The sequence below is a fragment of the Camelus dromedarius genome, chromosome 36 (genome assembly GCF_036321535.1).
Source record: "Camelus dromedarius isolate mCamDro1 chromosome 36, mCamDro1.pat, whole genome shotgun sequence".
In the NCBI taxonomy this organism is placed as follows: Eukaryota; Metazoa; Chordata; class Mammalia; order Artiodactyla; family Camelidae; genus Camelus; species Camelus dromedarius.
Window position 1 is genome coordinate 5,782,893 of NC_087471.1, and position 15,002 is coordinate 5,797,894.

At 43.8% G+C, this 15,002-nt stretch overlaps 1 protein-coding gene across 5 annotated transcripts in view; it reads right to left on the reverse strand.

Moving 5' to 3' along the window:
• LOC105102505 (tumor necrosis factor receptor superfamily member 10A) overlaps window positions 1-13,587 on the reverse strand; it is a 33,407-nt gene extending 19,820 nt beyond the window's left edge. Inside the window, exons 1-4 of one of the 5 annotated variants that reach the window (XM_064482471.1) lie at window positions 13,191-13,322; window positions 2,646-2,734; window positions 690-848; window positions 502-604 (exon numbers count right to left, since the gene is read on the reverse strand). In XM_064482471.1, the coding sequence (XP_064338541.1) occupies window positions 502-586 (85 nt within the window). In that variant the 5' untranslated portion in view covers window positions 587-604; window positions 690-848; window positions 2,646-2,734; window positions 13,191-13,322. Of the gene's footprint in view, window positions 1-501; window positions 605-689; window positions 849-2,645; window positions 2,735-13,190 lie in introns of all 5 variants that reach the window. The other 4 variants (XM_064482473.1, XM_064482472.1, XM_010995883.3 and 1 more) reach the window with 4 other exon arrangements.
• Between the last annotated feature and the right edge of the window lie 1,415 nt (window positions 13,588-15,002).

A 15,002-nucleotide genomic window follows, 5' to 3' on the forward strand; every position in this document is an offset into this window, starting at 1 on the left:
ATGCCCACTCCATGGTGTTTAGGGCTATGTGTGGTCTGCTCCCAGCTGTCCCTGTGACCTCTTCAGCCTCCATTCACTGCCGCTGCCCCTGGCTTTGCTCAAACAAGCCCAGCCCTGCCCCCTGGGTCAATAGTTCCTGGGTGTCCTCTCAGAAGCACTGTCCCTGGCTCTCTACACCAGAGAGTTGCTCTCTGCATCAGAGTCACCATCCCCAAGAGGCCTTGTCAACCTCATCTCTGTCCCACCCATCACTCAGTTGTCCTCATGCTTCCTATCTCATCTCTCTGACTGTCACGTTTGTCCCTCTGTCTGGGTACCATTCCAGGAGGAGAGCTCCAGGAGGGCATGGGCCTCATGCCCACCAGTAGCACAGTGCCTGGCACACAGAAGGCTTCCAGTAAATACCAGTGAAATAAGAACCAGGAACTGAAGGAATCAGAAGGCCAGAAAGATGGGGAGACAAAGGTAGAATAAGGGTTGGAGATCAGTCTTAGAATTTACCTGGTGGACACAACTCCCAGAAGCTGCGCCTCCATCCCTGTGGGGCAGCTAATTGTTGGTGAACTCTGTCCTGCCCTGTGGGCATGGCTGAGGCAGCTGCAGCCTATGGGGACAAAGCAGGGATAGGCATGAGTGGCTTCCAGACCCTCACCCCACTCAGAATCCATCACACATTCATTTCACCTCACCTCCAAAACTAAGCAGAAGTTCCACCTTTCTCCCAGATCCAAACGCTTATATAGTCTTTTGTATTCATGGTTGTACCTTCATGATTTGGAGCTAGCTAAGTAATGTACACTTGAAAAACTCTTCTTTATCCTTTTCTCTTATTATAAAACATGTTTATTCTAGAAAATATCAACAGGTAGAGTTTTGATAAGATTACAAAAATATATATGTGATCCCTTCATCTTAGAAATAGCATCCATTAATATTTTGTCTCATTTAGTTCCACTGTTTCACCATATGTGTGAATATTCTCTTTCTCTTACACAGACACACATGGTAATGAGGATTATATAATATAGAAACTTTAAAAAAGGATATAGAATCAAACATTAAATAATTTTTTTGCGCAAATGTTGATTAAATAATGAATTTCTAATTTAACATGCCTCAGACATCTAAACCAATGGAATAAAACAGATAGCCCAGAAATAAACTGTTCCATATATGGTCAAATGACTTTTGGCAAGGGGTACCAAAACCATGTAATAAGGAAGGACAATCTTTTCAATAAATGATCTTATGAAAACTGGATATCCATATGTAAAAATATGAACGGGACCCCTACTTTACATCATATACAAAAATTAACTCAAAATTTATCACAGGTCTAAACATAAGAGTGAAAACTACAAAACATTTAGGAAAAAACATGAGGCAGTTCTTCATGACCTGGGATTTGGCAATAACTTCTTGAACATGACCCAAAACCACAGGCAACATAAAAAAAAAAAGATAAATTGTGCTAATATGGAAATTTAAAAGTTTTGTGTATCAAAGAAACACAACATAGTGAAAGTACAACCCATATACTCGGAGAACTATTTGCAAATCATGTATCTGATAAAAGGTTAATATCCAGAATATATAAGGAACTCCTATAACATAGAAATAACAACAATAACCCAGTTTCAATAATGGGCAAAAGATTTGAATAGGTATTTTTCTGAAGAAGATACTAGAATATATATGAAAAGATACTATATTATATATGAGCAAATGTTGGCAAAGATGTGGAGAAATTGGAAGCCTTGGGCACTGTTGGTGGCAATGTGTTATGATGCAGCCCCTATGGAAAAGAATTTCCATAAAATTTGGAGGTTTCTCAAAAAATTAAAATAGAATTAGTATATGATTTAGCAATTTCATTTCTGGGCATATATCCATAAGAATTGAAAGCAGGGTCATGAAGGCATATTTGTACACCTATGTTAATAGCAACATTATTCACAATAGCCAAAAGGTGGAAGTAACCCAAATGTCTAGCACTGGATTAATTGATAAACAAAATGTGGTGTATACGTAAGATGGAATATTAGTCACTTTAAAAAAGAAGGAAATTCTGGCACTTGCTACAACAATGGATGAATCGTGAAGACATTATGCTAAGCGAAATAAGCCAGTCACAAAAATACTGTATGATTCCACTTATGTGGGGTCCCCAGGGTAGTCAAATTCATAGAGAAAGTAGAATGGGCATTGCCAGGGGCTGGGGAGAGGGGGAACTTTGGAGGTTACTGTTTAACGGATAGACAGTTTCAGTTTTGCCAAACGAAAATAGTTCTAGAGATTGGTTGCACAACAATGAGAATGTAGTTAATGCTACCGAACCATACACTGAAAAATGGTTAAGATGGAGAATTTTATGCGATGTATATTTTACCACCATTAAAAAAAAAAAATTATAAGGTGCCTGACAAGCTGTCCCTAGTGGAACATGTCAGTGTTCTACTAAATACCAAAGAGGTTCAGAAAAGTGACAGTTTGTGCCACAGTCTCTGAGCTATAAATGACATAAGAGCAACTGGAGAAATTTGAATGGGGTCTGAGAACTAGATAGTAGTAATGTGTCCATGTTAATGTTCTGATTTGAAGGTTGGGTATCAGGGAGAATGTTCTTGTTTGTAAGGAGTACACACCGAAGTGTTCAGGAATGATGTTCATCACGTCACCATTGAGTTTTCAGTTGGTCAGGAAAAAGGGGTCTTGTATAATATATGCGACTTTTCTGTAATTTTGAGTGTTTTAAAATAAAAAGTTAAATTAAGAAAATAAGAAGAAAAATACTTTGCTGAACTCAGTTCAACCATCTGTATCTAAACAAGATAAAATACAACCCTCTTCCACATGAAAGTCTGTCAAGTATTTGGGAACCACGAAACTCATGTGTGTCCCCCAGGTCATGCCTTTTCCAGGCTAGGTGGTCTCTGAGTCTCCTTTGCCTGCTCTCAGTATGCTCTTACCTCCTGTCTTCCTTGGTTTTCCTCTCGTGGACTCTTTTCCTCAATATTTCATCCCAAAAAACTTGACACACTCAGGAAAATTTACAGACTTGTACACTGAACACCCACAAACAATGAAACGCATATTTCTTAAGTGTGCCAGTGATCAGTTTATCAATTCATATTTGTGCGTATCCCAAATCCTCTATCGAATTCATAGAACACAGGATTACCACAGAACATTCCCTCCTGCCCTTTCTAGGTAATCCTAATCTGCAGCACCATCTCAAGAGGCGACTATGTTTTCCAAAATGGAATGTTTTCAACGGATGCTGCATATCTGCTCTATGAACGTCAATTAAGTTAAGGTGACGGGACTGTGTCCATATCTCTTATGATTTTACTGAGTTGTGTTCATCTAACCATTTTAGCAGTTGCTAAGAGAGATGTGCTATCATCTCGATTCAATCCTGTAAATGTTTGCTTCTTGTATATGAAATTCTATTATTTGACATATATACGTTGATGATTATTATGGCTTCCTGATGAATTAATCCTTTAACACACGAAATGTCTCTGTTTATCTCTCCAATATTCTTCTATCCTAAATCAACTTCCAGCTGATATTAAGATAGTTGCAGAAGTTTTTCATAGGCTTACTATTTAAATGTTAATCTTTTATCCATCCTAATTTTCAGTAATATGTGTCTCCTTTAAATTCATTCTGACCATTTCTACTTTTGAATTATACTGATTTGGAGTAAATGTAATCACTGATAAGGCTGAAGTGGATCTGCAGTTCTGCTGTTTATTTTCTGTTAGTCCAGTCTCCTTTTTTTCCTATTGCTCCTTCCTGCAGAATTTAATATTCATGGTATATTTTTAGAATTCCATTTTAATTATGTGTTGGCATTTTGTGTATACATGTTTGCATTATTTCTTTAGCAGTTCCTATGGGGAGTACATTATATACTTTTAACTGTTTACAGTCTATTTGATAAAGTTTTTAAAAATTGATTTATTAAGGTATAATTGGCTTACAATAAACTACACATGCTTGAGGAGTAAAATTTTATAACAATCTGACATATGTATTCATCTGTGGAAATTTCACCCCAATCAAGATAATGACCACATCATTGAATGGTTTCCTTTTGCTCCTGAGCTCGCCTCTCCACCTGCCGTGACCGTTCTGGCCCCAGCCAACTACTGATCTGCTTTCTGCCCTAGGGATTAGTTTGCATTGCATTTTCTAGAATTTCATATAAATAGAATCAGATACCATGTACTCTTCTGTCTTCTTTCACTGAGGATAATTATTTCGAAATGCACCCATATTATCACGTGCCTCATACTTTGTTCTTTTTCATTTCTGAGTTGTGCTGCTGAATTAAGAGTGTACTTTAACAGAAAATGTTAGAGACATGCAATAGTATAAATCCGTTCATCACCGCCCTGCCATTCTTATTGCTGTAGTTGTCCTAGGCATTAGATGAGTGTACTTTATAAAAAGCCCACAGTGTTGTAATTTTTGAGTCTATAGCTTCAGGAAATTAAGGGGAAATCATCCTTTACATTTGGCCAATTAAAAAAAAATGTTTCTGATGATCTTTCTTCTTCCTTAACATCTATGTTTCCACTTGATTTCACTTGTATTCATCCTGAAATCTTCATCTAGCTTGTTGTGTGGTGCAGGTCTGCTGACAGAGTATTAACACTGCTGCCGAAACCACACTCCTGTTCCTAATTCTTAAACCCTTTTCTTTCCGTTTACTCTCTGATTTTGTTAATGACCTCTGCCGGCTCTCAGGGGAGGAAACCTACAATCCCTTTCTCTCTCTTACCAGACTCATGTCATCACCTGCAGTGGTACTGTGATCACCTCCCTCAGATCCACATGGGCCTTCAGTTTCCTCTCGCGCGCTGTTACAACCTAACCGTGAGGACACAGGCCAAACACCGCTCAGGCCAAGTCTGAGTTCACGCACCTAGTCCACTATCCACTGGGCAAACAATTTTATCTTTATCAACAATTATCTTTAAAAGTGCTTTTTTGACCACCACCCACCCAGTAAAAACTGGACTCCTGGTTCCCCGAGCCTATGGACCTGCCATCCCTCAGAATGACATTCAGTTATTTCTGTTCTGTACCCCGTCTGAGGGTCATATTTCCCAACCCCCGCATAAAGACCCTCTAGAACACGACGAGGACATCACAGTGTTAGTGCAGCGTCTTAGAACCCACACGACCCACGTGTTCGAGGAGGCACGTCTGGAGCCTGCTGAGCAGCTCTGTGCAGGGCCCATAGGCATTAGGGACAAGACATGGCCCTTCCATTCTTCAGGATAGTTCTGGCCACAGGAAGAGAGATACAGAGACCCCCCCAAAGTTGCCAAGGCGAAAAGAAACTCGAGGGGCTGTGAGGCAGAGGTGACAGTGCACTGGTGGACATGGAGGGAAAAGTCCACAAAGACAAGGCCACAGAGAAGAATGAAGTCAAAGTAATGGGGGGAGGGGACCACCTGGTGGAGGCGAGGAGCCTTCCTAGTGGGAGGTCGTGACTGCTTTAGGGACCCAGGGTATTACCGAGATCTGAGGCTTTGTCAGTCAACAGAATTGTGTGTGTGTGTGCACGTGTGTGTGGTGTGTGTGTGTAAAGGAGAGAGTGAGAGGAAGGAGACAACTGGCTGCCCTCGAGCAGCATGACAAAAGAGAGAAGTAAGCTAGAAGAAAGGAAGAGGTGTGTTCACTTTAGTCCTGTGCGGATTCTACTGACCCTGCTCCACCCGGAAGTGAGTCATCAGCTGGGAATTCCCTTGTCTTGCTTTTTTCCCCACATGTGATACAACAATTAGACTGTTTTGTAGTCAACGCCTAAAAAGCATTTTCTGATCAAAAATTAACTCAAGCCTTCTCTTTTATCCCCTCTAGAGCATCAACCCTTAAAACAGCCTTGGTTCTCTTAAATTAAGCTGTAATCTGGTAAACTCGGACATCAGCATCAGATCTGTCCTCAGGGTCTTCCTGTGGCCTGAGATCTGATTCTGAGGTTGATGGTTCCTTTTTAACTGTGTAAAAAAACAAAGAGAGTAAATGACCAGCCATGAGGCTTCTCAGCCAGGGCCAGGCACTAAATAGCTGCATAATCCTGGGAAGTCACTTCCCTTTCTCTCTAACCTCACATTTACCCTTCTTGAAATCAGGGATCGCACTAAATGACCTCTCAGGAACCCTCCAGCAGTAACCTTGTGCTGCCATCCTGACCTGAGAGACCAAATGCTCACCTGGGGAGTGGTCAGCAGGGGACCCAGTGTCCCCACCCTGGGGCTGCTCACCTGCCTGCCAAGTGACCTGCAGCAAGTCCCCACCCTATCGGTGTCTCACATTGCTCATCAGACAACGACAATCAGAGCTCCTACCCAGCAAGGTTGTTGGGAGACTTCAGTGTGAGTACGTGTACCTAAAGAGCATGGCCCATGGTAAGAACTGTATTTCAGCACCAGCTCTTTTTAGTGTAATCATTATTCACAAAGCTGACTAATCAAAAACCACATCCTCCGATAGCAGTACCATACCCCACGACCTCACCTCTGTCACCTCTGTCAGAAGCTGCAGAGGAGTCACATCATAGCCTCTCCGGAGGTTGGGTGAGGTGAGGGGGATGGGATCTCAGGGGGTTTTTTTTGTTTGTTTGTTTTTTCAGTTATTTAGGTTCTTGGTCTCATTTCCTTCACCAGACTGTGAGCTCCCAGGAGCAGCAGAATCACAAGGTCATTTGTTTCCCTCTCCTGGGACGCAGACTCTCCCAGAGTGAAGGGCTCATCAACTACTTGGTGGGTGAATAACAGCACCCTCCCCAGGACACCGAGGAGGGGAGCCTAGGGTTGTCGTCAGCGTCCTACCTAGGGACAAGTTTCCAGGCTTCAGCTCAGGGAGGGACCAGAGGGAGCCCTGTGGCCTCCATTGAGGGGACAGAGAGGAGTTCCAGGAGGCTGAATGCAGGGCAGAGAACTGGAGAAGAAAAGCTGCCCAGAGAGGGCTCTGGACACGTGCAGAGGGGCCCATCCAGTGACTGGGTGAGTGCTGATCTGTGCATGGGAGGGACTCACCCCAGGCTGAGAAGAGACCATGGGAAATGAGCCGGCTGGATGAGGATGGAGGCTCGCCCAGGACTGGGAACTGTTCATGCTCCCATTAACCATAATGGACAGACTACATAAAAGGGGCGCTGGCTAGTTATCAGACGTTAACTACTAGATCCTTGGTAGTTAATGAATTTAGTCCCCAAATAAGAAATATGTAGCCTAGGCATTCAAGTTAGAAGCAAATATTGGAAGATCAAACTGACACTCAATTTTCTGTATTGTGACCAGACCAATGGCCAGGTTTCTTTAAAAGAACACAACAAAAATGAATACTTAAACAGCAAAAAAGTCACAATGTCCCTCACTTAATAAAAAGTTACAAGGCATGAAAAAAGCAGAAAAACATCATCATAAGTAGGAAAGTTTCAATTAATGAAAGCTGTGGGAAAAAAGTCACAGAGACAATTGAATTAATACACAAAGACTGAAACAGCTATTTGAATCTTACAAGTAAACTCAGGGACATAAAATGAAAAAAATGAATACAATCAGGAGAGACATGGACGATATTGCAAAAAAACCAAAAAAAACAAAAAACCCATATCTAAATGGACTTATACAGATTTTTAAAAAATACCATATCTATAATGACAGATATAAATGATGGGTGTTTTCAACATATAGGACTGGAACAACTAGATATCCACCTGCAAAAAAAGAAATCTAGATGTAGATCTTACACCTTTTGCAAAATAAAATTAAACTTAGCAAAACTAAGTGTAAACCACAAAACTGTGAAACTCCTAGAAGACAACATAGGAAAAAACCTAAATTAAGTTAGCTCCAGTGATGACTTTCTAGGTATAACACCACAGGCATGAACCTTGAATAACTGATAAGCTGGATTTTATTAAACTTTAAGAGTCTGCTCTGAAAAAGACAATATGAAGACAATGATAAGACAAGTCATAGACTAGGAGAAAATATTTGCAGAAGATACATCTAACAAGGACTGTTTTCCAAAATACAGAAAGTACTTTTAAAACTCAACTAAAAGAAACAAAGACTTCTGTTAAGAAATGGACCTAAGACCTTCACAGATACCTCGCCAAAGAAAATATACAGATGGCCCGTAAGCATACAAAAAGATGATCCGCATCCGATGTCAGCAGGGAAATGCAAAGTATAAAGCTAATGAGATGGAGGATACATCCATTAAAATGGCCCAAATCTGGACATTGGCAATACCAAATGCTGATGATGAGGTGGAACAACAGGAATTGTCCATCATTGCTGGTATGCAATACAAATGGTAGAAGACACTCTGAAGACATTATTGTGGTTTCTTGCAAAACGAAACATACTCTTAGCATACAGTCCAGCAGTTGTGCTCCTAGGTATTCACCAAATGAGTTGAAAATGTATGTCCACAAAACACCCGAACATGCATGCTTATAGCAGCTTTTTTCAAAATAGCTGATGAAACTTGGGAACAACCAAGGTTTCCTTCACTAGGTGAGTGGATAAATAAACTGGTCCATCCAGACAATGGACTATTATGCAGTGCTAAAAGGAAATGAGTCATCAAGTGATGAGAAGATGCGGAGGAACCTCCAATGTGTATCACTAAGTGAAAAAATTGGAAAAGGCTACATACTGTATGATTCCAACGACACGACATTCTGCAAAAGGCAAAACTGTGGGGACAGTAATAAGATCAGTGGTTGCCAGGGGTTGAGGGGCAGGGTGGAGTGAATAGGCAAAGCTCACAGGATTTTTAGGGCAGTGAAAATACTCTGTGTGATACCATAATGATGGATACATGACAGTATACATCTGTCCAAAACTCACAGAAGGTACAAAGGCAAGAGTGAACCTTAATGTAAACTGTGAACTTTGAGTGACTGATTAGAATGTGTCAGTGTAGATTCACCAATTGTAATACATGCACAATTCTGAAGGCGGGGGGTTGGGGGTGGGGGTGGGGATAAATCGGAAATCTCTGTACCTTCCACTCAGTTTTATTATGACCCTAAAACGGCTCTAAAAGAATAAAGTCTTCACAAAAACAAAACAAGCAAAACAAACAGCACAACAGTATCCACATACAAAAAGGGAAAATATTCATATGGGATGGGATTAACAGCAGATTAGGTTATGTAGAAAATCAGTGAACTTGAAGAGAAAGCAATAGAAAGGATTCAAAATGAAATACAGAAAAACATAATGGAAAAAATAAGCCGTTAATTCTGAACCAATAGCAATCATTCTAACGTAAGTGTAATTGGAGGTTCAGGGGTGCGAACAGACAAAATATTAAACAATGGCCAAAAATCTAGGTCGGATATAAACTGTAAAGCCAAATGTCCAAAAAATTCAAGAACCCCCAGGTGAAAGAAACATCAAGGAGCCCACACAAAACAAATGATAATCCAGTTGCTGAAAACCAGTATGAAGGAAAATCTTACAGGAGCCAGGGAAGTCACACTCCCTTACCCACAGAGAAGCAGGTGGGAGAGACAGAGTCTGACTGATGCCAAAGCAGGACAAGGAGGAGCAGAGACACAGTGCAGAGCCAGAGCCTGCCCCTTCCCCCTCACCAGGACATTGCCAGCCCTTCCTTGCCGAAATGTTGGGGCGGAGAGCAAATGGTGGGGGGTGGAAACAGTCAACTCAATCAAAGCCGTTCGACCATTTCACAAAAAACTTCCAATGATGAAACACTGATAATCTTCAAGTTTAATACTGAAATTGTCCCTATATCTTACTTTTAAAAACTGTCATTCCTATTTCCCTCTCTTCCCTACTCACGCCCCTTCCATTAAATTGTGTTAATACCAAGCCCACATACTTCCTCTCTGAGCTGCAGTTTCTCATCTGTAAGCTGTAATTATCTCACCTCCCCTTAATGTCCCAGGCAATGGTCTGAAGCCTTAGCTCACTGGGGTGTTAGGTAGAGCCTTTCTCCCTTCCCCCACTTCTCACACATACCTGAGCAGACATGGCAGATGTCATTCCAAGGCCAAAATACATCTGCTATTTTCAGGAAGTTCAGGCCAAAAATATCAGAAATATATTCCTTCTGATTCTCATTTTCTCTATATTAAACACAGGTGAAAAATGATTCCTGTCTCCCAGTTTGTTAGGAAAGTTACACTGAATAACAAATGTCAGGTCTCTGGCTGAGCTGCCGAACAGCACATGCTCTGTGCATGTCACTGTCCCCACTCCCCCAGCCCTGACTCAGAAAGTGGAGTGACGCTTCTCTCCATCTCTGACTGAGGGAAAGTGGTCCAAGGGCAGGGACAGAGGCCTTCTTAGCAGAGGCTGGGGTGACCAGCCACCTGCAGTCTCCTGAACGGATACCTTTCCTGCTCACGCTTCACACTGCACTGTGCAAAGTGCTCACCAGACAGGACAGCTGACGGCATTTGGATGCGCCAGGCCTCAGGCCCTGCACTGCCATCACTGTCATCACCTGAGGTTTGGGTTTCTCTGCGTTCCTCCGCGTTCCTCCGTGGCCCCCTCCAGCACAGCCGTCCACCCTGTTCTTCAGAAGCTCCTGCCCCACCCCAGCGAGCTGACACCATGGTTCCAATACAAGCAGGTGGCAGCCACTGAGGGGGTAGGCGGAAACCATGTACCCGGTGGCCCTCCTAGTAGCATAGTGACCGACACCAGCCCTGAGGATGTGGTTCGTTCTCCCACACAGCCTCACACAGCGCCCACACAGCTCTCCACCATTTCCACAAGCCCCTGCAGACTTTAAACTCCTCTCATTTTACATAAAGAAGTGAAAACCCAGAGGGTCCCAGGGCTAGAAGGAGCAGAGCTGGCCCGCTGTCTCCAGCTGCAGTCCCAGGACTCATATAGCCTGACCGAGCTTCTGAAACTCTTACTTACTTACTTACTTACTTACTTACTTACTTACTTATTTATTTATTTATTTATTTATTTATTTATTTATTTATTTATTTATTTATTTATTTATTTATTTATTTATGATTTCCCACTTCAAAAGATAGAGTAACCCAGGGTGGAAGACCTACAACAGAAATGGGGCCATGTGGCAGGCAGGGTTGGGTGGGGGGTTGAATTAGGAGTTTGGGATTAGCAGATATAAACTGATATATATAAAACAGACAAACAAGTTCCTACTGTATAGCACAGGGAACTGTGTTCAATATCTTGTAATAAATAACCTATAATGAAAAAGAGAAATAATATGTGTGCGTGTGTGTGTGTGTGTGTGTGTATATATGACTGAATCACTATACACTGAAAACTAACACAACATTGTAAATCAACTATACTTCAATAAGAAAGAAAGGAAAGGAAGGAAGGAACAAAGGAAGGAAGGAAAGAAAGAAAAAAAGAAACGGGGCCACATCACATGTGCAGTACAAGGACTTGGGTGAGGACCAAGCTCAGCTTTGGGCCTCATTTGATGCCATCCTTTGAAGAGCTTAAGGACATGGGCCTCATCTTGTGACAGTCAGGGCTTGGGGCATTAACTGGCCCTGGGTGACACAGTTCAAGTGCAGAGCTGGGACTCCAGCCCCTACCCCCTACTCCCTGCTGCCTAATCTGGACTCTCCTGGTCCTCCTCTCCCAGTCTCAGAAAACTCAACAATCCTTGAAAATCTCTACTGGCACCGAGGAATCAACACCACAGCAGTATGGTGCCCCATTCTGACTTCTTAGGCTAGCAAAGGATTCAAGTTCAGTGTAGCAAAGGTGTAGGGAAACAGGCACACTTATACATTCTTGGTGTGAGTTAAAATGTCCAGCCTTCTTTTGGATGACATATTGTTGTTCTCTAAAGTATAAATTTATCTAATCGAGTGACACACCAATTTCCCTTTGAAGGAGTTACCCAATAGATGCACACGCATGTACGACACACACAAGGATATATACTACAATGCTGTTGGAATTAGCAAAAAAACAGAATACAGTCTAAAAAGATCTTCATGAGCGACAAGAGTGAAATAAACTGGTTCACCCACATCTGCTTTCTCCATACAATAAAGTATTATGCCGTTAAAAAGAATAAGAAATCTGCTTGTACTGACCCAAAACATCGAATGGAATAGGTTATTAACTCAGAATATAACAAAAGTAATCATGGCTGTAAATGCATTTGTTTAAAAAGGCATGAGAAGGGATGAGAAGGGGAGTTTGGGATGTCAGAGGCCTAGGTCTCACACTCCTCAAACCATCAGGATCAGATTTTGGCCTTGTCTGTGTGGATTTTCTCACACTCACCCAGAAACACACCAGCCTGGCTAAAGTGAGCCATTCATGCAGCAGTCTTAAACATGGGTCTCCCCTAGTGAAGACTGATTTAAAAAAAAAAAAAAAACTAACTCTGTAATCATTTTATGATTATAAATATGTTACTAGTTTTCTGAATTTTGAATTTGTTAAATGAAAATATTTAAAACTTCATGACACATGGAATGTTTGCTTGACATTTAATTTTTTTTGTTTTTAACATGTAAGAAATCTGTGAAACCCAGGAGGGGAGCCAGTGCACTTGCAGTGTCTTTAGGATGTGCATCACCGTGGGTTTCCTGTTTGCTACAGTCTCTCCTTGGGAAGGAAAGGGCAGCTCCCATTTTCGGCTGCCTGATTAATGGTCATTTACAGGCAGCCTGGCAGGAAACGTGTCTACAAGGATTGGGGACCTGCCTCCTGCTGCAACAACCAAAGGTGTCGAAGGCACTGGGCAGTCTAGGGAAGTGATTCCTAGCAGGCTGCTATTTAACTGATTTGCCCTGAGTATGTTTTAGAATTGAGGAGTAAGTGTAAAACAGTAAAAAGAAAGAAAGGAAAAACAGCCAATCTCTCTGCTGCTCCAGGCAGCTTGCCAGGGAGTTTCCAGCTTGACCCTGATCCCTCCATGCCTGGAATTTACCTCTGGGACCGCTCACGAGGCCAGCGGGGCCAAGGACTCTTCTCCCTCTGGGCCTGGGTCGGTCGTGCCCGGCCGTGACCCTGCTCCTTCCCCCGGCTCTGCCCTCTGTCGGTCCAGTTAGGCACGCCTGGCTGCGGGTGACCCGGGCAGGCACCCCGCCATGTCTCCCACACCCCTCTCCCTCCCGGCCACCGGGCGAGCCTTCCGCTGAGGTAGGACCCGCGGCGAGGACTCACCGACAACACGATACCCAAGACGACGAAGATGAGAGCCCTGGGGCCCCGGAGGCGAAGCCTGGGGCCCCGGAGGCGAAGCCTGGAGCCGGGGGCGCGCCCCACCCGGGCGCTCAAGGCGGCGGATGCGCTGTGTCCCTGCTCCCCGGCGCGGTCAGGGAGCTCTGGCTGTCCCGGCCGCCGCGGGGTTACAGCCCGCAGCGCCATAAGGAATCGGCAGTGTCTTTCGTGGGGCACTGGATCGTCCCTACCGCCTGTAGGGTGACCGGAGGCTCAATCTCTCTGTCTCTGTCTGTCTCTGTCTCTGTCTCCGTCTCTACTCTTGGGAAGGTGGGCCGTCCTGACTTTTGTACTCTTGGTGACTCACAGGGCGGGGTGAAGAATGGGAGCCAATACGCAAATGTGCTCACCGGTTCTTGGAAACACGTGACTTAGTCACAGAGAGGCTCTGAATGGGAGCCAGCTGTCTTCTAGGTGCACCTCCTGCAGGTGGGGGGCCAGAGGTAGAACTAACGGGCTCAGGCAGCGGCTACTCTGGGCACCTAGTTTGTTTCTGGATCCTGTCCATGCCAGACAGGCACAGAAGATGGCGGTGAGGAGTTGGGGAGCCAGGGGGAAGTCAGCATCTACCAGAAGCTGTGCCCTCTGCTGTTACCGGTCGTGAGGTGGAGTCCCCAGCCAGGACCTGTCCTGATCCTGTTCTCTTTCCAGAGCCAAAGCAAGCCCCTCATGTTTATAAACTCTGAACTACCCTGCTCAGATTTTGGTCTTCTGCTCACTCTGCTCCTTCCTCCTCCCCTCGAGGGTCTCATCGACCCACTTGGCATGTCTTACTGCACCTAGCCTATGGCTTCAGGGTGCTTGAGCTTAGCATCTCAGTAGCAGGATGCCTGGCTGGAGCAGATGCTTAATACATGAGTGAGTGGAGGGAATGAAGGTCACAGATCAGTGATCTGATCCGTGGGTCTGAATTCGGGTCACCTGTAGCCTTCCGACTTCCCCCATCACCGCCTTGTGTGTTTTGGTAATTCCAGATTTCTGGCTGAAAAGAATCATCTGTCTTTCACACTCACACTTTCATGCTGTCTAGTCTCAACACTACTGCTCCTGCAGTCAGGAAAGCTCAAGGAAGCCATTTCAGACTTTCTTTAGGATTTTTCTTCCCTATAGTTTCTTTAAAGCCCTTGGGAAATAGAACTGCTGGAGACTAACTGGCACATAAAAACAAATGAGCCAAGAGGGGGTTCCCCACGTGGGTCAGGAGGGCCTTCCAGCTCTCTCTATACCTCCAGCTCTGTGTGGGGCCTATGTTATCTTCATGATTCTCTGAATTTCCTTTGACGATAATAGGACCCTGATTTCACAATCCAGGGACACCATTCACATTGGGCAATGCTGTACTTTGGGTCACCAGGCTCAGAGACGTATGTCCAGGTCACCCATCTCTGTAGTTTGCCAGGACCAAGTAGTTACCAAACCCCTGCCCACTCCTCCAGTTCGCCACATCTTCCTCTACTCTCTGTCTCATCCTGGAATGTCTATCTTTGGCTTCTCGTATCTGTAGGCTGTTGCCAAAGACTCCATAGTGCTGTGCCCGATCCCACGTTGCTCCCCTCTTCCTCATGCCGGGGATGACAGTGGGGCATAGCCAGCTTCAGTGAAAGGAATCTGTCACTTGGCACTGGGAGGGAAAGGCCAGCTGTGACCAGCTGTGAAGGTGGTGCTGGGCTCTATATCCTATAGGGGGCAAACATTTCATGACACAATGCAAGTACAAATACTTTGTTAAAAAACTCTGTGGAAAATCTGTTACAG